This window comes from Pimephales promelas, chromosome 16 (assembly GCF_988280905.1).
Source record: "Pimephales promelas chromosome 16, fPimPro1.hap1.1, whole genome shotgun sequence".
In the NCBI taxonomy this organism is placed as follows: Eukaryota; Metazoa; Chordata; class Actinopteri; order Cypriniformes; family Leuciscidae; genus Pimephales; species Pimephales promelas.
In genome coordinates this window covers 6046870-6071379 of record NC_142784.1, presented here as the reverse complement: position 1 = coordinate 6071379, position 24510 = coordinate 6046870, and the positions used below count along the sequence as shown (strand labels likewise).

Here is a 24510-nt window from a genome sequence, read left to right as displayed (position 1 = left end):
TTTGCCTGTAGAGGACAGAGTTGTCATCTTTATACATTTTCAGACTCAAGATGTACAAACACCTTCTGACCTTATCGCATATCCGTTTTTGTTGTTGCGTTTTCCGCCGTCGTCTTAGTCTGACTCTTAAAAGCAACTGTGAGTGTTGCCGTAGATGCTTGCTGTGCAATACAATTAGTTCTGCTCATGACTAAAGATTTTTCTAGTTCACCATTAATCGTTCATTTAAGCCATCTGTTGACTAATCGCACGTTTATAATACATTAATTACTTAAATGTAATATACAAGGGGGAATACTACACCCTAGTGAGCCTTTAATATATGTAATCTTAATGCTAATGTGCCTATTCCACGCTCAAGCATACGCGTAAGGCTTGCCGCAAAGCACCGTCAAAAGCAGTGGTTATGAATGTCTGGGAAATACAAATAGCAAGGAGACATTTTGATTATCGAGTAAAAAATTAGTATGATCTGTTTTCGGCCGCACATTTGAAGTTGAAGTTGCTTTTTAGAGAAAAATGCAACTTTCATACGGATGACACAATTCGTTTTCTATTTGAATTGGTTTGTTTTAAAGTAGACATTTCAAGCTTTCTATAGATATATTAGTCATGCCTTGTGAGGTAAGTGGCCTATACACTGAGTTTCGCTTCAGTTCACGGAGACCGAGACGGCAGAAAGTGCACCGTTTGTTTTCTTTATTTTATAAAGACACAACATTTAATGTTATTGTGAATTTACACAAATAAATGTAGACCCTTTACAGTTTGGAATGATGTATTACTCTTATGAACAAATTACGGAGTATTTTAAGTTGTTTCTGCTGTTATCACGAAATAATGCAACTGATCCTCCGTATCATGTGGTAATTGCCCTAATACTTCAGCTCCCACACTTCACACAAACACTTGCATACCTGCCAAATAATAGCTCACATTTATCCAGGTTAACGTTAGAGCGAGCAACCAAGGTACTTACAAGTTTCAAATGAAAAGCCATATTTGCGGTCAATAGATGATAGGCGAACGTTTGGTTTTGCTGCCCGACATACTATAATTACCACAAGGTCCTCTTAATGATCGGTCCTTCACGGACTGCTTGACTAGCATTTTTCTTAGTTTTGGTTGACTAAGCCTCTTCTCGTCGGCTATTGTTTTGTTGTCTATTAGGGGGCAGCCCTATATTAAATGTATGTCTACAGTTTCAATGCCATTACACTTTTATTTCGCAGTAAACTTTCTATTCAGCTAGCTGTTTACTTTGTACAAGGAGGTCCAGTTATACGATACTCTTCAACTGTAGTTTCCCATGTAATTGACAGTCGGATGTTGGGATGCGCCGATACCACTTTTTTCCACAACGAGTCCAATACCGATACTTTCATTTTCGGCACTTACCGATACCTGTATTTTCACTACATTTTCACTACATTTGTAATTTGCAAAAAGCATATTGGGTAGAGAAACCAAAATAATATGAATCATATTAGTTGGTTTAGCATGTTTCCTTCAGTTATTTTCACTTAAGCCTGCTAAAATGTATTGTATAAGTTTCTGTTACGTTCACTGTTCATTCTATTGCTCTATCATATATGATCTGCCATTTAATAGCACAGCACAAATTTAGAGCTGCTCCAGCAGTGTATGTGAAGTTTGGGCTCAAAATACCCAACAGATAATTTTTTACCACATGTTTAAATTGATCTAGTGTGTATCCCTTTAACCCTCAGGTGCTCTTCGTTTCGGAGTCACACTTGTTATCTTCCCGGTCAAAAGTGACCGGACACCTAAAAATGAAACTTTCTCCATCCCAGTAAAACCAATGCAATTTATTTTTGTTCTATAATATTTGTTCTTTTTAATTTTGTATTTTGAGCCAATTTGATGTTACTTATTAATATTTATGCAATATTTATGGTCCATTTTTGCCATTGAAAATAATACAAACTTTTTTTTATATATACATTTTTTATTTTATTTTTTTTAAGCAGTATTTTAGGTTAAAATAGAGACAAGGCCTTCCAAAAAAAAATTTTGAAGGCAGATTAGCGCCATCTGGTAAGAGTATGGAGAGAAAGCGTAGAACCATGTTGTAACCACTAGATGAAATGTACAGTTCTCTATGGAGAGGCATGTGAATTCCCCAGCTGTTCATGGACACGTTTACTTATTTTTTTTTTGTTATAGGTGGATTTCAACATATATTTAAACAATCTCAAAGACTATTTCTTATCAAGTTTTAGATTTTTTTTTTTTTAATAGTGATTTAAAGTGTTAGTTTTTGCATCATGATTACAGTCAAACCTAAACATTGTGTTAGAAAGAGAATGCTAGGAAGCAAATTTTATACACATTTTTTTTTTATTCTGAATTTGTACAAAAAACAAACAAAATTAAAGCTGCAAGCAGCATTTTGCGGGGTTCAAGCAGTTTAGGCCTTTAAGGCCTTTAAGCACAAAAGCATCAAAAGACATTAAGTTTTATGTAGCAAGCATTATTTACCATGATAAACCATATTTCAATGTTATTTTTCATGATTTACCATGTTCTAGTATGATTTACCATGAATCTAACATGATTTTCCATAGTTTACCTTGATATACCATGTTATAGGATGGTTTACCACAATATAGCAAGTGAAAAGACTATTAATAAGAAAAGTGGCCAGCAGAGGGCAGTAGAAGACCACTTATTGGCACACTTCCATTTTGAAATGCTTTGTTTCTCCACTATTCTGCACTAAAGCAAACCATTTTTTTCATGTTAACTTCATAAAGCATGCTTACACACAAATGCACGCACACGCACACACACACACACAAACACACACACATTTATAGTGTGTACAGTATATGTATAGTTTGACTGCAAAACATTAACAAAAAGAAATTTGTTAAATAAATTAACAATGCAAAATATAGTGTGTACTAGGGGTGGAGCCGAATACGGTATTCGGAAAGGCACAAATAATGTGTTTTTTACGAATAGTTATTCCGAACAAATACTTAAAAAATATTTGTGTTCGGGAACAAGAAATACTGTATGTCAAAAAGCTGCGTTCCTCACGAGACAGCAGTGCGCGAGTTGAGTGAGCGACGTTCAGGAAGAGGTGACTGACACAGGCTGCTCCACACAGCAACAGAGAGGGCTCGGCTGAGCGAAAAAACACTTAACTGCATCACTATTTTTGTTGAATAGATGTTTGTACCTTAACTAGGTTCCAGAGGCAGTTTATAACTTTCGGGAAGCGGAGTTTGATCGGGAGTATATTCCATTATTGACGTCTGCAGACGAGTGCTCTCCTGTTCGCTCTGTTTACGTAGCTCTGTTAGCTTGGTAACGGTAATTATTTGTTTCTTATATGGCTTGGTTGAATTCTAATGTAGAGTGCGGTCTGTTATTATAACAGGCCGCTGCTTATAAGTATAACACACCGTTGCCATGAAAAACAGAGCGTTGCCATGGATTCTAAACGTAGAGACAGAACGGACTATTTTTCTTTTTTATCGGCAATCGTTTTTTAAATCAATAAACTCCTGTTTATATCTATATTTTGAGTCAAATTATTGATTTACTTGGTAGGTAGCAATGTAATAAGCAGGGTAATGTAGAGCGAGGCGGTTGTTATAGCAAATATAAACCCGCAGGCTTTGCGTAATCCCTAACTTATTCTGTCTGTTAAGCGTCCTTCACCGTGGTGTTGGGGTTCATAATGTTCACAATTGTATTTTATTAGTTGTTGGTTTAACCATGGTTCATGAGGTAATGGCTGACTGTTATTTTCTTCTCAATGACTTTTCTTGTTACATGTTCATTGCTGGATTTATAGAAAAACACCAACCAATATTGCATAATGGATATAATTAAATAATTCATAATAGTAATTGAAAAGATTTCCTTTCTAATCTCTTTCAACTCCATTTCGCTTTTTCAATGAGACTCTGCCACTTCACCATGCACGACTCACCTGTTGCCTATAAATTGATTGTGAACCCTTTGGCTCATTCTTTGCACTCTTTCCTGGCATTTTGATGCATAACTGTGTGTGTCTTCATGAATTACGTGAGTCCATCTATTAATTTGATTGTGTTTACATTGTTTATGCCTTTTTATGATTTAATGTCACTGTCAGCCTGTGCGCTGCTAATTGATTAATTTGTTTGCCAGACATGTGCCCTGAGCCATGTTGAAAGATTGTTTGTTTCAATGATTTTTTTACAGCCTGTTTTATTGTGATTAGTACTCATATCTTTGTTCATTTATATCATTGTTCCTTTTGTGTTGATTGATCACTGTCACCAATTGTATTATTTCTTTATCTCCTTATGCAACAACACACAAACAATGCATTGATCCAAAGTCAACAGGCACCTAAGACGAACTCTTATATTGCGCTGCATTACTGTGTTGTTGACTATTACTGACGGTAAGGTTGCACTGTCGACCCTCGCGCAGCCTCTCGAGCAGAAATCTACACAAATGAGCACAGAACACACTCAGACCCCATTTACACCTGGTATTAAAATGCGATCTGTATCCAGATAAGTTATCCGGATAATAAAAAAACGCATGTTAATGCAAGGTGTAAATGCGTTGTGATCGCGATTGGATCTGCCTGACCACATCTGCAGGTAGTCTGGCTCGCATTGTGTCCGGATCTTTACTAGGTGTAAACGCAATCTGGTTGTTGAAACCACATATGTATATTTTACTCCTCCCAAAAAGGCAAAAAAATAAACGAGTAAGCTTGTTATATAGGCTATAAGTCATGTTATAGTCAGATATGACGGCGCTACTGCGACACGGATCACCCATCACCGCTCATGAGCGTCTATTCATCGAGCCAACGTGCAAACATCGCAAATAAAAGTGAAAGTAAGTCACAGACGCTTAACACACAATCATCTTCAAGTAAAGAAACGAAATTATCTTACCAGCGGTGTTGCCACTCTTTTATTGATGTCTTTGATTTGGAAATTAGCTGATGATCAACGAAATGCAGCTCATATCTGTTGCTTTTGGTGTCGTTCAATCCATTAAATCTGCATACGCGGGAGTTTAAGATCGGATTTATATCCGTTTTGCAAAAACACATGTATGTGGCCAGGTGTAAATGGAATCGCTACTTATTATCCGGATAACTTGTCTGGATACAGATCGCATTTTAATACCAGGTGTAAATGGGGTCTCTTATTTTTCCTGAACACCATCACGATTGAAAATGTGACATTGATTTCCTACAACAGTTCAATAAACAGTAAAAAATTAAATCACTTACATTTTAGATGCTATATTGGCTGTTTTTGTTGTGTTTCAGCAGCGAAAATAGTTCCAAACAACACAGCAGAACCACGGCACATGTCACAGGAGCACTCGACGTGTTTTCATTACTGAATCATTCAGCATTTTGAACGAATCGATTGAGTCAAAGATTCAAAGACACATTCAAAAACATCGGTCTCATTCTTGAATGATCAGCCGTTTGAACGAATCGTTTGAATGAATGAATTGAATGACTCACTCATTAAGACGGTCGCCTGCCACCACCTACTGGCGGTTTAGTGTTAAATGTTTAAAAGTAGTATCATTCTTTCCCAGTTTCTTATGTAAATTTAAATAAATGTCATAACATTATTTTATGCAATTGTGTTTTTTCAGTGTAAATGATTTAATTTGATCAGCCCCTAGAGTAACAGCCCATAGTGTCTTATTATTCGAAATAATACACCAGAATTTATAGTTTACCCACCTCTTTTTTTACCACTACACCTCTGACCATAGTGTACATTAATTTACCACGTTCTAGCATGATTTATCATTATTTACAGTGATTGGGGCTTGGATGATTGGATTTTAATGTGATTCTAGGAATATAGTATAGCTATTTACCACGTTAATAGCAATTATGTGAAGATTCAGAACAACTGAAGTGATAAACTTTGACAAAAAAAATGATTGTGATCAATATTTGACTAAATGTGATTGCAAATGTTAAAATAGTTAATTAATAAAGTCATAATATTAATTATAGTTGAGTAGTGAGACAATTACTATTTTGAACAGCAGAGGGCAGTAAAACACCACTTATTGGCTTAATAGACCATCATTTTGATATCATTTCACCTTTTTTAACTGTTATTTAGGCATATTTTGTCAGATCTGTCTGAAAATGTTCATGATTATTTAATGTCACGTGTTCTGACTTGATTATTGAAGAGATCAACGCTTTCAGGGACACTGAAAGTGTAGTAATAGATGGCTTCAACACACTAAATGTTGAAGCCATCCTATTATAGTCATCCACATGACGTAGTTCAACTTTTTGTTATAATTATTGATCTAGAGAGTCCAGAGAATTGTACTGCACTGGTTTTAACATTATGATATGATCAGAGATGGAAAACACCATTTACAGCCAATACTGGCAATTTACCATTGGAAATACATGGTTTTAAAGCTTTTTAACAGTTATAGCGCCACCTATGGTCCGATCTCCATGAAACTTTGCATGCTTCTTCAGCATGTTATGACACATATGCTCATCAATTTTTGTAAAGTTCTGAGTTTTCCTTTAGGATTTACAGGCTTTTGGGGGCTTTTTGTCACGCCCTTTTGTAAATGACCCTGTTATAGCAAGACAAATGACAAAGTTGAACTTTTTTTGGATAATTATTGATCAAGAGAGTCCAAAGAATTATCCTAGACTAGTCTGGTTCCGATCGGGCAAAAAACCAGGGACTAGTTCGCAAAAGTAGGTTTTTAACATATTCGTGAATATTTAACGAACGAATTGATTGACAGCAATGGTTCTTGAGGCAAAGTTGTTCAGCATGAGGAGATCTATCAATTGATATACATTTTGTGGGGGTGTGTGCAACACCACGTGATTACAGAGCAATAAAACTCGTTAGCGCCAACTAGTGGCCGATTTCTTTCAAAATTTTTACAGACCTCTAGGGCCATGAGTCGAACATTCCCAACGAGTTTCGTTCCGATCGGCCTTCGTTAACCTTGTTTCATAGATGCTCAAACTTCATTGGCCGATGGCGGCCATGTTTTTTGAGATACACCAATGTCCTTATAGACTTACATGAGGCCTTGGACCAAGACACTGCATACCAATTTTCAAGTCAATCGGACTGACGGTCAGGTGTTTATCTGTTTTTTTCATTTTATAGCGCCACCTAGTGTTCAATCGTCGCGATTTTTTTACTGTCACCTCAAATTGAACTCTTACACATGTGTACCGAGTTTGGTGAAGATATCTCATTTACTTCTCGAGCTATAGCCATTTTAGTAAAATAGGCTCCTCCCACAACGTTTATTTTGCTTCCCCTAGCGACCGGAACGAGAAATTTCAACATTTTTTTGATAATTATTGATCTTCAGACTCCAGAGAACATTTCTGCACTGGTTTGGTTCCGATCGGGCAAAAATCCAGGGACTAGTTCGCAAAAGTAGTTTTTCGACAAAATTCAAAATGGCGGAAAAATTTGCATACCGGAAATAAAATCGGAGATATACGTTTTTTTCGTCAGGTGACCAGCTTTCCAATGATATAAGACACTTGAGTGTACGATTTAAGGTCTAGGAGTTATGAGCAGTTTCGCGCAATTGGTCGCTATAGCGCCACCTATGGGCCAATCGGGCTCATAATTTGATAACCTCTCCTCGATTTTTGTACTACCATCTGACAAAGTTTCAGAGCTGCAGCCCTTACGGTTTGGTCTGCACTATGCGTTTTAGGGGAGAATAATAATAATAATAATAATAATAATAATAAAAATCAATACAAAAACAATAGGGTTTCAGCACTTCGTGCTTGAACCCCTAAAAAACCAATGCAATTCATTCAATTATAACACTTTATGTAAAATAATATTTAATGAGCATGTCTATTTGTGTCTCTGAACCGTAACAAATATATAGGTGTGTGTTTATTTGTGCGCGTGTGCGTCTGTTTGTGAGTGTGGGTGAGTGTCAATATCACAATCTTGATGTTTTAGAGTGTCACCCCTTCATTGTTGAGCACTTTTTTCTGCATCGTGGCCAATTTGTAGATTGCAAATTGTAGTTTGAAGTTGTAGATTGTTGTTTTTGTCAATTTCCCATTCATTTCCTATGGTCGGTCATGTTTGACAGAAGAGCAGAAGTGCATCTCATTTTTTTACGACCACTTAAAGTGCTCGAATCATGACCTCAATTTTTTTGTGTGTTCACATACATGTTGCCATAAAAGTCACGAAGTTTTGTAATTTTCTGATGAAGCAGTGATTTTTTTTTAGAAATTCAAAACAGATTTTTTAATCACAATTTATTGGTGTTTTTGTGTATAAAAGTGTGTGTGTGTGTGTGGGTGGGTGTGTCTGTTTTGCACTCTTGATGTTTTAGAGTGTCACCCCTTCAATGCTGAGCACTTTTTTTCTGCATCGTGGCCGATTTGTAGATTGTACACACAAAAATTCTCAAAGTTTTTGTGTTTTTGTCAATTTCCCATTCATTTCCTATGGGTCGGTCATTTTTGACCGAAGAGCACAAGTGTGACTATTTTTTTTACGACCACTTAGCATGCTCGGATCATGACCTCAATTTTTTTGTGTGTTCACATACCCAATGGAATAAAAGTCACCAAGTTTCGTAACATTCCGATGAAGCTGTGATTTATAACATTCCAAAACATAAATTTTTTCGGTCAGAAATGACCGAAGAGCACCTGAGGGGTAAATGCAAATGAGCTGTTGCTGCCGGGCACAGGGGGCGGAGTCTCACAAGCTTGTGCTCAGTGCCAGCAATGACAATATCAAAACAAAAACTCTCAGTACCGGTGTTCATTTCGAACTGGAGTTGGACAATAATGCCTAGAGCCAGAGAATATACAGTATGCTGTGTGAAGATAGAACAGGTATAGGCCGCTGTCAGTAGCCTAAAAGAGGCCTAGAAATAGGGTTTCGTTCCAACAAGTGGGGCACTACCTACTTTTTTTTTATTTAACATCAGAAATATATAGAGATTCCTTAAGAAAAAGTTCTCCGCACACAACCTTACAGTTTTTGAGAAAAAAAATGCTAAACGTGCCCATTTTGAAATAAAGCGAAACCATAGGGAATTTTACATTTTTTTAACCTGTTTATCATATAAACCCAAAAATGCTAAATTACCACTTGAGTAAACCAGTAAACTACAAAATAAACAAGTTTGAATTGTGTGATATACCTGAAGTTGCCATCTAGGCACAGTAAACATAAGATTATCAAGAAAACTTCTATCATTAACATCCCAATTACTTCTCATTATGTTGTTCCAATTCAAAGGTAATGTTTTAGGAAAATCTGAATAACAAATAGAATTCAGCCAAAATATAATATATAAAAAAAGTAAAACACTTTTCAAAATAACACATTTAATGGTGAATTGTCAGTTCGCATACACAAACAGTAACTGCACTGCATGTACACTGTAAAAAATATTACATGGTATCTACTTTAAAAAAAAAAAGTATGGTAACAATATTACACGTATTATATTTGAGTAGATTTTAAGGTGTTTTTTTGTGTGTGTGAGATCTACCCGAATAAATTAAGTAAAATGTCCTAAATTATTTAGTCTATGGCACATGATGAATTTAATATTATTAGTGTAATGTGCTTTTTTTTATTTAAGTCGCCTCACAAATAAATCAAGCAGAATTTACTCTTTTGTATTAATGAAATTGATTTAATTATAACATTTACTGCCTTTTTTCAGACAGTAAATGTTATAATAATGAATACATAATGCACCTTTTGTTATCAAACATGCTTTTATTCTGTATTTTTTGCACAAATAAAACAAATCTATATAAAATGTAAGAGAGCAGTTTTAAAATATGAAAAATAAAAGCAAAAAAAAAAAAAAAAAACGCTAACATTTTTCATGTCATTGAGAAAGATCATTTTGTTACACAAAAACATGTGCATACAAATTTCTGTTGGAAAAAGTCACATTCTTGACTAACTTGTGAATAACTTGTAGCAAAACATATAAAATAATTTGTACTTGCTGAAAGCCTCTATGTAGAACAATATTAAACGTTCATCAATCAATGCCGTTTTAATTCAGAACTTGCCTTGGTCATAATGCATTGTCTCAATCAAGGTCATCATGAGTTTGTTTTTAAGTGTTAGTGATTTCAGGGGGAAAACTTGCAAACACCCAGTTCCAAGAAGGGCTTCTGAAAGGCCTCAAAAGTGTGCCTCAGTTCTTTCGGGTAGTTGTGGTTTAGTGCATACGTGAGTCCAAGAAGAACAGCACAGGCTCTTGTCAGATTTTCCAAGCCAGCCATGACTTGCATCCACCCCTCCAAGATGATGCAGAAATACTCCCTCTTGCAGATGGCAATTTTTATTATGTGCTGCAGGATATCTCCATTGTCACACTGTAAAACAAACATTACTTTTATCTTGTCTGTCTCATAAGTCTGTCCATAATTATAAACTTGATTTGTGTACGGTTGTAAAAATTTCTTTTAACAGCTTAAAATGCTAAGACAACTACAAGTAAACCATTATAGTTTATTTTCTTTGTAATCACTGAAACATAAAAATATAAGCGTTAGGTCACAATAACATAAGTACAGTTTCACCAATGACAGAGGGTGTATTCAGGAAGAAAAAATAAAATAAATGTAAAATTACATTTGGTGACACTATTGTAGGGTGGAATTAAATTTCAATGGTCCACCATAGACATTCTACTAACTATATAGTAACTACATGTCAACCAACTCAGAGTATCAGTAGACTGCTAGGTTAGGGTTAATAGATCAAGTTAAACATGTAGATGCAGTTACTTAGTCAGTAGAATGTCTAAAGTGGACCATCAAAATAAAGTGTTACCTTTTTAGTGGCTGACAAAAATCTATTTTGTGTTAAATATTTTCACATTAGCTTTATATACCTGGGCACAAGCCGCTCCCACTGCAATCAAACGCATGGGTTCTTTATATATCTTTATATAAATAAAAAAAACATTACGTTATCATCATTGCAGCATCTTTAATAAATATAATTTAATGAATTTTGATAGCTTTAGAAATTTTTCCTTTCTTAAACTAATTTATAAGTGCATTAATCATCCAGCACCTGAGCCACTATAAGTACATTTATTGTGAGACCGGACAACATCCTTCTCTGTGAAGAGTTCTAAACTCTGGAACTCATTACCTTTTGAAATCTAGGTTGTGCCTGACTTTAAGATTTTCACTTCCAGGCTTAAAACTGGTTAAAAATAAACCAAAAGTGTGCTCATTTTTAATTATTATAAGAGTTGTAGATGATATGTATGTAAGTTTATATTACTTTTTTTTTTTTAAATTATTGAAGTAGTTAATCATGAGTTAATCATGTAAATTTTATTGTGTATAAAAGCCCTTCCAGGGACAGGAGTTGAAAATTAGCAATAAACTTTATATGCAACACTTCAGTGACATTCTTGGTCTTGACACTATGTTTGTTTGCATTGTCTCTGTCAAATAAATAAATAAATAAATAAATATAATTTAATTAGGGAAAAAACGTATCGTTTAAGTTGCATTTCAATTTGTTAGAAATAAAAACAATGCACATATACATTTCTCAAAACACCATAAATATATAGGTTAATTCTTGTCACTTACATTGTACTGTTGGATGAGGTCATCCTCTTTTTCACCCAGATAACAGGTCAAGCAACGGAGGACAACGTCTCACATCGCGTCGATGTTTTTATCCGGATTCTGATCGGGAAGTTTGTAAATTAGCATCATCCAAAAATAAGTAAAAAATATTCATATGTTAGCTATGAATGAAGGTAACTTAACTTACTTGCAGCATGTGATCAATGACGTAGCTAGCTCCGTAGTGTCCGACGTTTTGAGTCATTCCTTCGCTCATTGCTTGATTTGTTCCCATCGAACTTCAGTAAAGGGCTACGGACCTTTCCCACCATCTTTTCCGACATGAAAAATACACTTTACGGGTGTTAATCGAGCTTGACCGCCGCTATCAGATGAAGATGTGTTGCTTACGTCCTCCTCCGTGTTTACATGTGCGTAGAGATATTAGCTTGATTTGGCCGTGACCTACTTTCATTTTTGACGCTGATTGGTTGAAAATCGAGCTCAACCGTTTTTTTATGTCTCAATACGCAGTCAATATAGTGCGCAAATAAATGACACTTTCTCATTAACTGCAGGATAATGCGTGGAGAACTTTTTGTTTGGATACCTTTTATTAACGTTAAACATATTGAACAAAAGAAAATGTAGTGCCCCGTTTGTCGGAACGAACCTAAACGATACAGCTCACGTACAGCGGCCTAGTATACTTTAGTTTAATTACGGTTATAACGTATTTGTCATCTGCTTTTATCCACTATTAATACAAGCCTGCTGTAGTGGACCCCATCCGAATGATGGCCAAAAATATAATGGTGAATGAAGCTTATTGTACATCACACAAAAGATGAAGCGCTGAATAAACAACGCATTAAAGTCTTATCCATAATCTCTCTCTCCCTTTCATTATCATCAACATACACAGCGAAGTACACAATACACTTGTTACAAATAATAGTAAACAAATATATACACAGCTTTTCAGTGGGTGCTTAATAAACTGTCAAAGTGCGCACTCTCACTTTCAGTTTTGCCGTTTACATTACGTTTACATAACGGTTACATCAGTAACAGTAACATTTTTGTCTACAGCAGCTCCGGCGTGGGAACAATGTTGGACTGTGTACAACTAACTCAGGGCGGGTCTATGCTAAAACTGCACGATTTGGGCCAAAATCATAATCACGTTTATTTTGATCAATATTGAGATCACGATTAATTATCCACGATTATCTGTTGATTTTAACCAAAACTAATTTTATTGTCACATAGGCTAATTATAACTACATTCCTGCTAATGTAGCCTATAACTATGTGCATACAAATGAAATAGGTCCTCTTATTTACCAAAATTCAGTGCATCTTATTGTATTCAGTGTATTTTTAAATGAAGGATTTAAAGTTTTTCGATCACGTCTCCTGTGAAGCTGATCTCCACCCGCAGGAACATGTTTATGCCGGCTACAAATGCACACTTCACAAGATACTTCAGCTGGAGTCGATTAAATCCAATAGCTTGTGAAATTAAATGTTTATTAGATATTCAGAGATTTGTTTAAATGATATAAATAGGCATTTGCTGACAGTTAATGAGAGAAAGTATTTTAGCCTGGTTGTTTGCCTTTTCTGTCACAAATAATATAAAAGCAAACACTTTACTTTTCGCATTTACTTTCTTTGTTTACCAGTTCTGTCTAACAAAGTATTAGATATGACTGACAGCAATCGTAAACTAATGAAGACGGAGAATGTGAGTCAGCGCTGTTCTTCTCAGGCGCTGGTGACGTTTATCCATCAAAATTAAAGTCCCGCTTCCAACACGTCGGCCAATCAGAAAAACTTATTGGCAGTTGCCGATATTTAAAAAATGCCAAATATTGTCCAATATATCGGTCGACCACTTGTCATGGGCAGGGATTGTGCAAAATTACGTCCCACTGCCCCGAATCCGAGAACGGCTTGTAATTTATGGGGATTTAAAGAAAGAAAGAAAGAAAGAAGCCCTGGGTGGATTTTTATCGGTCCCACTTTATATTAAGTGGCTTTAAGTACTATGTACTTACATCAAAAAATAAGTACAATGTACTTATTTTGTTCAGGTTGTATTGTAAAACACTTTTGTTGCTATTGAGGTGTGATACAGGTAAGGTTAGGGTCAGGTGTGGTTGTATGGGTCGGTTTAAGGGTGGGTTAAGGTGTAAGGGAAGGGTCAACTGTGTAATTACAAATGTAATTACATTTATTAATTACACCTGTAATTACATGCAGGTATTTTCAAAATATAAGTACAATGTAAAAGCATGTATGTACACAATAAGTCCATTGTATCAAATTATTAATTTCAATGTAAGTACATAGTACTTAGAGCCACTTAATATAAAGTGGGACCAATTTTGCATAATAGGTGCCCTTTAAAACACAGCATCAGATTTATTAGGTTGCTGTCTCTTTAAGACAGAAGACAGTTGAGAAATAAAATGTAATGTGCACTTGAGTTTTATACGAATATATTCTCTTGGATACTGGCCAAGACGGGTGGTTGTACATAATTTTGTCCTGCATTATAATTTATTATAATTTTCCCAAATGAAAATTAAAACAAAATTACAATAACATAACATGTGTTTTAATTTAGGTTATGACAATATGATCTATTTACTGTTATGGATGTCAAAAATGTTATAAATTGGTCTATTCAAAATATGTAGTAATTTGAATTTATTATGAGAACTTGATTTATAAGAGTTTAACGAATCTCATCAAATACATTTTAACAGTCACTGGTCGCCATCTACGGGCATTGTAATAGATATTGTAATATTTGAAGCGTAACATTAGTTTCAAATGTCATTTACTCATATTTACTTTTATATCACATTTACTTTATAACCGGAATATTAACTTTTATCCCAATGCTTTATTTATTATTTGATGTTTGATGTTTGTGAAGCTGTTTCAAACATACAGTTCACATGACCGACCGCTGCTCTCTCTTGTCAACTGCAGCGTGGAAGCAGGTTTAAATATTCCGGTGTGATCGTAAATTCAAACGTTTAGAGGAAAATTGCGATTTCATATTTTTAACAAATGCATTTTTTTTTTAAAGTTTTATAAAAGGATAATTATTTCGGCTCAATGGTGCCTCCCTCTCGTACGCCGCCCATCTGCACTGGTCAAGAGCGTAATATCGGGCCCAATTATACTGCATCCCTAGTTTGCCCACTTGTCTAGTAAAAAGATGATGATGCACTTTCTAAAAAAATAACAAAATAAAGGTCTGTCATGCCTATATGGCATAGGCTGATAGGTCCTTAAAGGGATACTGATTTTTACCACTCCCCCAGAGTTAATCAGTTGAGTTTTACCATTTTCAAATCCATTCAGCCATTTTTTTTTTTTTTTTTGATATTTAGAAGAATATCAGTAACCATACAGTTTCTGGTCTCATTGACTTCCATAGTAGGAAAAAATATACTATTGAAGTCAATGAGACCAGAAACTGTCTGGTTACTGATATTCTTCTAAATATAAAACAAATCGTCTGAAGACATTTGAAAATGGTAAAACCCAACTGTTTAACTCTGGGGGAATGGTAAAATGAGCCTATTTCCAAAAAAAGTGGAGTATCCCTTTAACTCAGTCTGCTTGCAATTGCATCATTCTCTGTAAAGCACAGCTGATTGGTTTCTGCTGTATCAAAAGCCAATGAGCTACAACAGCATCAATAACAGCAGCATCAATAACAACATTAGCAGCAGTTCTACCAAGACCAAACCATTGTCATATCCATTACCATGCCAAACACTCAGAGTTGTCATGTTAGAAATATAATTGTTATAGTTTAGGTTAAAGGGTACAGTCCGATAAGTGTCTGATTTGTTCCTTCCTGTATATAAATATCCATGAATATCCTCCTTGTAGAATCACAAGGTCATGTTTCTGAAGAAATCATATCACTGATATTGGTCAGGAGAGCCCATTATTATTATGTTAAGATAGATCTCTACACAGAAGTTAGTGATGTGTGTGTGTGTATATATATATATATATATATATATATATATATATGAAGAGTTCAGATGCAAAAGCCTCTAAATGCCATTTGAAATTTTCCTCTTTAATGATGATTTTTACCAAACTTGTATATTTAAGTTCAGTAATTTCACTTAAATGGCAATGATAATTACCTATTAATTGTTATTTAGGTGAAATTACTGAACTTAAATATACAAGTTTGATAAAAATCATCATTAAAGAAGAAAATTTCAAATGGCATTTAGAGGCTTTTGCATCTGAACTCTTCATATATATATATATATATGAAGAGTTCAGATGCAAAAGCCTCTAAGTGCCATTTGAAATTTTGTTCTTTGATTACCATTAATAGGTAATCTTCATTGCCATTTAAAGGGTTAGTTCACCCAAAAATGAAAATTCTGTCAGTATTTACTCACCCTCATGTTGTTCCAACCCCGTAAGACCTTCGTTCATCTTCGGAACACAAATTAAGATATTTAAGATATTAAGATCGCTCCTGCATACAGTCCATAGGCTTCTTGAGGGACTGGCTCTTGCTGTCCTCGAAAAGTCATTAAAGACATCGTTAAAATAGTCCAAGTGACTACAGGGGCTCAATCTCAACGACGAGAAAACTTTTTGTGCGCAAAAAACAACAAAAATAACGACTTTATTTCAACTATTCATTTATTTCTCCCTCTGCGCGAGTCAGGTTACTAGTTTAATAGCGTAAGCTTCTGTTATTGTACGTCACACGCATCACACACACATGACCAGCGTCGGCCAATAGTGAGCCTACGTGTGACATAGCTCTACGCAATCACACTACGTTAACTGACTTACCGGCTCATGGAGAAGGAAGTGAATAGTTGAAATAAAGTCGTTATTTTTGCTGTTTTTTTGCGCACAAAAGTGTTCTCGTCGTTTGATAAACTTAAGATTGAGCCCCTGTAGTCACTTGGACTATTTTAACGATGTCTTTAATGACTTTTCGGGGAAAGCAAGAGCCAGTCCCTCAAGAAGCCTATGGACTGTATGCAGGAGCGATCTTAATATCTTAAATATCTTAATTTGTGTTGGGAAGATGAACGAAGGTCTTACGGGGTTGGAACAACATGAGGGTGAGTAAATACTGACAGAATTTTCATTTTTGGGTGAACTAACCCTTTAAGTGAAATTACTGAACTTAAATATACAAGCTTGATAAAAATGATCATTTTAGAAGAAAATTTCAAATGGCACTTGGAGGCTTTTGCATCTGAACTCTTCATATATATATATATACATATTTTATATGATATATTTGAAATTATATAGTTATCATTGATAAATGTTCTGTTGAACATGGACATTTTCTTAGAGAAGCATGGTGATTTGGTGGTCGGAACTGAAGTTTTTTTGTCTTCTCTTTTATAGCAGGTCTTTATAATAAATTAGTGTTTACAGCGTGGCTGTGTTACACCGTTGGCCGATAGTGGAATGTGTGTGTGTGTGCGAGAACCGAAGAGAAGAGAGAAAAGGCCACGGCAGGAATAAATAATCATTTAGCCAGGTTAGGATTCCAGTGGTGTATCTTACGTCTGTTAGTTGCACTAGTGCTATCATTCGCCACCATTAATATCCAATTTCATATGAAGCAAGAAACCTTGTTTAGCAGGAATATAATATGGTGTGATAACAGCAGGACACCATCCTGCTCACATAATTACCCAAATGCAATGCTGGGAGGGATCAGATCGGCGGCTGGGCAGGGGGCATCAGCGATAAGCGCCCGGTGCGCTCCCACACACTGGTAATTACTTTATTGATAATTTGCAGGGAAAATTGCCTGAGCCAATCGTTGCTGCTAGATTTAATGGATTGGAGGGGGGGGGGGGGGAGAAATAAAAAAAGGGTCTTTCAAAGGAATTTGAAATATTTTTAGGCCATAGGGGAAGGCTTTTCCTCCAGCGATAATAGCTGAAAGTCATGTAAAATAGCCCACTCTTGGCATGATGCTGCTGGACGCATGTGTGCTTGTGGCAGGGGATGTTTATCTGGCCATCCTGCATTAACACATTTACCCCCTCGCCTTAAATGAGGTCATAATTCTCTAAGGGTAAGGCCTTGGTAATGAAATTGACATTTAGCAGCCGCACCACAGTCTATTAACTACAATATATTTAATTTGCAACAGGCCCAGAAGTGAGCAGGGCTGCAGAAAGAGAGAAAGACATGAAAAAACAGCACACCGACGGCCCTGCTGGTGTTTATTACATGCGCTGGCCACAAGTACATTTGGCTAAAATAAGACCTCTCGTGTTCTCTCGTGTAACTATAACTGCGTTTGCCCTGCCTGCTAAACGATCAGATAAAACAACAGAAGAAATAGAAGTACAGCAGATTTAGTGTTTGCGCTAAAGATTTACTGTAGTATGTGTAATGTCCAGAACATTGTTAAAGCTGAAACGAGGTTGCCTACATGGCTCTTAAAAAGACTTTGGCAGCCTTCCCAATACAAATTGTAATATTTAGTATGACTTTCTACAGTGGATCGATCACCAATCAACCAACCAACCAACCAATCAAAAATGTGATCGACTCTGTGGCTAGGAATTGCACTGCCGTCATTTCCACCACGCTAAACAGTATTGCACTCAACGTATTTTATCAAAAGCTAGTGTACTTGTTTACTAAGGAGACAGCGAAGAGCATGCTGGAGATCAAATATGACAGAAATGTTTCTTGAGCAGTAAATCATCATATTAGAGTGATTTCTGAAGGATCATGTGTCACTGAAGACTGCTGAAAATACAGCTTTGAAAACAATTATTTTAAATTGTAATAATATTTCACACCATTACTGTTTTTACTGTATTTTAGATAATATAAATGTATAGATTTTTCAGTTTTTAAAGGGTTAGTTCACCCAAAAATGACAATTCTGTCAGTATTTACTCACCCTCATGTTGTTCCAACCCCGTAAGACCTTCGTTCATCTTCGGAACACAAATTAAGATATTTAAGATATTAAGATCGCTCCTGCATACAGTCCATAGGCTTCTTGAGGGAATGACACTTGCTGTCCTCAAAGTCATTAAAGACATCGTTAAAATAGTCCAAGTGACTACAGGGGCTCAATCTTAAGTTTATCAAACGACGAGAACACTTTTGTGCGCAAAAAAACAACAAAAATAACGACTTTATTTCAACTATTGGTTTATTTCTCCCTCTGCGCGAGTCAGGTTACTAGTTTAATAGCATAAGCTTCTGTTATTGTACGTCACACGCATCACACACACGACCAGCATCGGCCAATAGTGAGCCTACGTGTGACGTAGCTCTACGCAATCACACTACGTTAACTGACTTACAGGCCCATGGAGAAGGAAGTGAATAGTTGAAATAAAGCCGTTATTTTTGTTGTTTTTTTGCGCACAAAAGTGTTCTCGTCGTTTGATAAACTTAAGATTGAGCCCCTGTAGTCACTTGGACTATTTTAACGATGTCTTTAATGACTTTTCGAGGACAGCAAGAGCCAGTCCCTCAAGAAGCCTATGGACTGTATGCAGGAGCGATCTTAATATCTTAAATATCTTAATTTGTGTTCCGAAGATGAACGAAGGTCTTACGGGGTTGGAACAACATGAGGGTGAGTAAATACTGACAGAATTTTCATTTTTGGGTGAACTAACCCTTTAACATGTCATTATTAATGTTGGGAAACATTAGTGTATTAGTGTAGGTTTATTGCACACTATACAACATTTGACGTGAGTTTAGGATCATGTGACTTGAATCTTCGAGTGGGGATGTGGTTTTGTGATCATGCAGCTTTGTATGTTTTAATTTGCCTAAGGCCCCGTCCACACTACTGCGTTTTCGTTTAAAAACGGAGACCTTTTGCTACGTTTGCACCTCCCATCCAGACTAAGAAGACCTAAAACGGAGGAGTTTAGAAACGCTGCTGCTCCGTTTTGCGTTTTGAACCTCCTGGGGGCGTTTTAGTGTAAACGGGACAAAGCGGAGGAGTTTAGAAACGCTGACGCTCGGCTCTATGATTGGGTGTCGTCAGTCATGACGTGTCCTTCCCTGATTCGTCAGCCACCGTTTACACCGGCACGCGCATGCCCAGTGTTGGTGAATGGTCACGTGATCCGCATTTTCAGTCGTTTTAATGTGGACTGAGATCAATTCTAAAGCGCAGATAAAACGCTGGTGTGGACGGAGATCGTATTTGTTGTAATTCTCCATTTTTAAACGAAAACGCAGTAGTGTGGACGGGGCCTGAGACCAATGGAGAACTTCAACAGTCTTGTCGTCATTAGTCTGTTTGGTAACCTGGTTTAAATATGTTGTGAATATAGCAGTTTTCTTGTTTTCGTCGTATAATAATAATAATAATATATTTTATTTGTAACGCACTTTACGTCAATTTAATGACCTCAAAGTGCTACACATAAAAACAGGAACATAAAAAAAAGATAAAATAAATGAAATAAAAGCACTGTTAGCCATAAAAGGCTTTTCTAAAAAGATGGGTTTTAAGGCCTTTTTTAAAAGAGTCAACAGTCTGAGGGACCCTTAGTTGGACAGGGAGAGCATTCCAGAGAGTAGGCGCGACTGAACAGAAAGCTCGATCACCCATAGTACGAAGCCTTGTCCTCACAGGCTGAAGGAGATTGGCCTGTCCAGAGCGGAGTTGACGAGATGGGGAAAGGGGGGTGATGAGTATGAGTATGATATTCATGTGTTTTATAATCAGGTGACTGGGTATGGTTCAGCTGACTCTGTTTTGGCTTTTGACTTTTGACCTAGTCGTGTGACTTCATGATCCAATTTTGATAAAATATTGTACATTTTTAGTAAACAAAATCGTATTTTCATGTATCACACAGTGATATGTACTGTATAGTTTTTATGTTAGTGTTTCAGTTTTCTATCTGTGTATGCATTTTCCATAAGCATTAGAAATTACATAGTGGTAGGAATTCTCTTTGGTCATTTCTAGTGGACAAATTAACTAGTGAAATGTGTTGTAGAAGATTTTTTTCTCCACATATTTCTACAGTAAAAGTACACAAATTGATTGTTGACAATAGAATCACTCAGTTTACTTTCCACCATGTCCCATACTGTGTGTTTCTGCATCGGTGTGTATGCGTGAGCATGTCTGTATGTCACGGTGTGGATGAATGGCTCTGGAGTCAGTTGCTCTGGTAAGTAAAATCCTTTAAATCTCCGGGCATTCTCTGGCCTGTCCGTAAGGATCAATACAGCCTGTGTACACTGAGGTCCTCTCTGATGGCCACTTCATACAGCCAATAGGGATTTGCACGAGCAATACTAAGTGACGCCAATGATCAATCATAACAACTGATTGTCATGATTGTGTGCTGTGAATTTTTACTGAATTTGATTATAAATTAACAGCTTTACACGTGTGTCAAGAATTGGCTTGTTTTTCTTTTTGTCATTAATTATAACATTATTTTCAGTAGGATGTGCAGAATGGTTCAACAAATGGCCCATTTGTTTTCGACACCAATACTGGCTACTGAAAGAGGGCGCTAGTTTCAGAACATGTGAACCATGTTAAAAAATGAATAAGTCTGGAAACCTTTAAAGTGACAGGTCACCTAAAAATGAAAACAGCCACCATTTACTCACCCTCATGTCCTTTCAAACGTGTAAAAGATATTTTGAGTAAGTGATAAGTGTTCATTCAATCTAAGTCACCAATGATCTTCAAAACATCATCTTTTCCCACATCAGTGTAGCTAGACATTCTTTTCTTGACTTTTGGATGTGACCGAGACAAATTATGCAAACCCCCAAATATCTGGCCAAATCTAAGTCGACCGCTCCAAATACAAACCGATGACTTAAGAAGTTATGTTGTGAATCAAAGGAGTACAGACTCACAGTTTTGAATTTGCTATTTTTACAAAAAGATAATGATGAATATGCGAGACACTGAAAGGTTCCCACCATGTATCGAAGATTTCAGGTTTTACTATTCTCGTGAAGTTCACTGCAGTATAAGTTAAATCTGTACACACACACAAACTTTGATTACGTTGTCAAAAGAATCTTTGTCCACAGGGACAACAGATGAATGATCATTGTTTTAATTAATATTGAGTGGTTTCTGTGAGGGTTAGGATAGTCAGAGCATAGAAAATATCATTAGCTTAGTATAAAAACAGTAAAAGTCAACTGAAAGACGTACGAAGATGTACGATAGTGTGCCTGAGGTGAAGGCATGCACCCCTCACGTCTGAGAAAAATGGACATCAGTGCAAAGCTCTTTATCACACACAGTTTACACAGAGTTTATACAGCAACATGTCGCATCACAACTACAGTACTCTGCTTATAGGATCTGTCCCAATAAACCACACTTGGGGTCTTTGTACTTGAATGTGAATTTGGATCTACGCACGACTTTTGCACATTTAAGTAGATTTCTTTGGACTTTTTGGCCTTTTTTCATAGACAGGAAATTCTGGGTGAGAGATGATTGGGACGTGTGCTGAACTTAAAGGAGTAGTTCACTTTTCAAAAAAACTTTTGCTGATAATTCACTCACCCCCATGTCATCCAAGATGTCCATGTCTTTCTTTCTTCAGTCGAAAAGAAATGAAGGTTTTTGATGAAAACATTCCAGGATTTTCAAGGTTCAAGGTCCAAAAGACAGTTTCAGTACAAACTGATTTCAGTACAAACGATTCCAGACGACGAATAAGGGTCTTATCAAGCGAAACAATCGCTCATTTAATAAATAAATAACAAAGTTTACGTTTTATAAGCTCAAATATGCTCGCCTTGCTCTGTTCTGTGTTGCACGTTTGTTACTCTCCTGTTCGAACTGATTCAACAAAATGAACATATCTTTTTCCGAGTCAATTCGTTCGTTTCGTTCGTTGAATGAACCAAATGACTCCAGAGATGTTCACAAGTCATTTTTTGGAAGTCCAAGTCAAGTCTCTAGTCTTTAAGGGGCAAGCTCAAGTCAAGTCTCAAGTCTTTTGCCACGATTCCAAGTCAAGTTTTAAGTCTTAAATTATTAGGCATTGTCTAATTAAATATGTGCGAATTTGCATATATTTAAAAAAACGAAATCTGAATAGCCTATTAGATAAGGCCAGGTTTAAAATCCTTTTTTTATTGTGTTCACATACAGTAATAGATGGGGGAAAAATAGATATTTATGGATATCTACTTTTGTTATCCTGTCATCAGATAGCCTTAAATAGATTTTCGCCATGTTTTTAGAAAAACAATGTTATATAAATCAAGCTAGGAATAATATATTTACAAATCCATCTGTAATAGTCTTCATAATAAAACTAGGTACAAGACTGGACAGTTTGGTGTATTAGGTTTGGTATATAGGTGCTACTGAAGTGGAGATTTCAGACTTGGAGTTTGGGAGAAAAAGTCATTTTGAGAAAACACAAAACGGGATCTAAAGACTTCCATTAGGCCAATGAGATTGCTCATTTAGAGTTAAATCCCCCCTTTTACTTTCGCGCATTGGTTGCTGATTAAAAGGAAATGACCATATTTGGATCCGACAACATTGAACTGGAGAGAGAGAGAGAAAGAGAGAGAGAGCTTTCTAGCGATGTCTGTGATGACGGTGCAGATCGCGGAGCAGCGGGACGATTTACAATGCCAACTTTTGTTGAAATCTACAGACGCAAAGTCAATGGAGACGGTTGGATTGTTTTCCCCCGCTGTGGGCGTGGCCTAAATACGCTCTGTCTCATGAACAGTATGACAAAGGGCGGGTGACATGCAGCTTGTCATACGCTTCCCCAACGTTTGCGCCAATAAAAGAAAATAGAAATGCTTTAAAATGAATTTAGATTTAAAAAGCAATAATTGCATGAAAACAGGTTGCTGACAAGTCTTTTGGGTCGAGTCGCAAGTCAAGTCTGAAGTCTTTTGGGTCGAGTCTGAAGTCAGCGTTTGTGTGACTCAAACTTGAGTCTCAAACTTGAGTCCCCATCTCTGAATGACTCTGAAAAAGATTCGTTCATTTTGATGAATGAGTTCGAACAGGAGAGTCGCAAACGTGCGTCACAGAACAGAGCAAATATGTCACTTGATATAAACTCTGATATGTCATGTTTTTAACTGTGTCAGTAACATTTTGAGATATCAATGGAACGCTGATGAGCCATAGACAGTAGGAGATGTGAATAGCATAATTGCTTTTGGTTTAATCAATCTTGATCAATGATTGATCGTAATCTTTTGACCGCTGCAGCCTGGATTCTGCTTTTTTAATTTATTTGACACGTTTTTCCAATTGACATGTATTGTTGGTGTGCGTGTTCCTTGAAGGTCTCGTTCCCGTCCCCGAAGGTCTCGCAGTGGCAGCAGTGGCCGGTCCAGCAGGAAGCGTAGTCGCAGCAGAGATCGTGATCATGGCCAGCGCAGGACTCGAGACAAAGACAGGACACGAGACCGAACTAAAGACAAAGAGGCCGACAGAGCCAGGGACAAGGACAAACAAAGGTAATACTCTCTTGTTTTTCTCTAGCACTTACGCACACACTCCCAATCCGTTCCAACCGATCAGTATATCCATCTCATGTCTGAGCGAAATCTTATAGTTTAGATTCAGCTGAGAGTTGAGCTCAATCGTGTGGTAGGCCTCATCCATCCAGCCTGATATCTGCCCTTCAAACTCAGTGTATACACCGTCCCGCTGGGCGTCTAATGCATTTCCTTCTCTCTCACTGTCTTGATTTATACCCCAGTGTAATATGCGTGAGCAAGAGCTAACTGCATTTCCATCTCCGCTCTCCTGTTTGCTCCACCTTTACTCTAGAGAGACATTTTACTCCAAGACAGAGTGTTCTCCTTTC

At 36.6% G+C, this 24510-nt stretch overlaps 1 protein-coding gene across 1 annotated transcript in view; it reads left to right on the top strand.

Annotated features, from left to right (window-relative positions):
- LOC120495091 (uncharacterized) overlaps nucleotides 1-24161 on the top strand; it is a 54560-nt gene extending 30399 nt beyond the window's left edge. Inside the window, exon 4 of the mRNA XM_039694497.2 lies at nucleotides 23984-24161. Coding sequence (XP_039550431.2) covers nucleotides 23984-24161 — 178 coding nt within the window. The remainder of the gene's footprint in view (nucleotides 1-23983) is intronic.
- The last annotated feature ends 349 nt before the right edge of the window (nucleotides 24162-24510 follow it).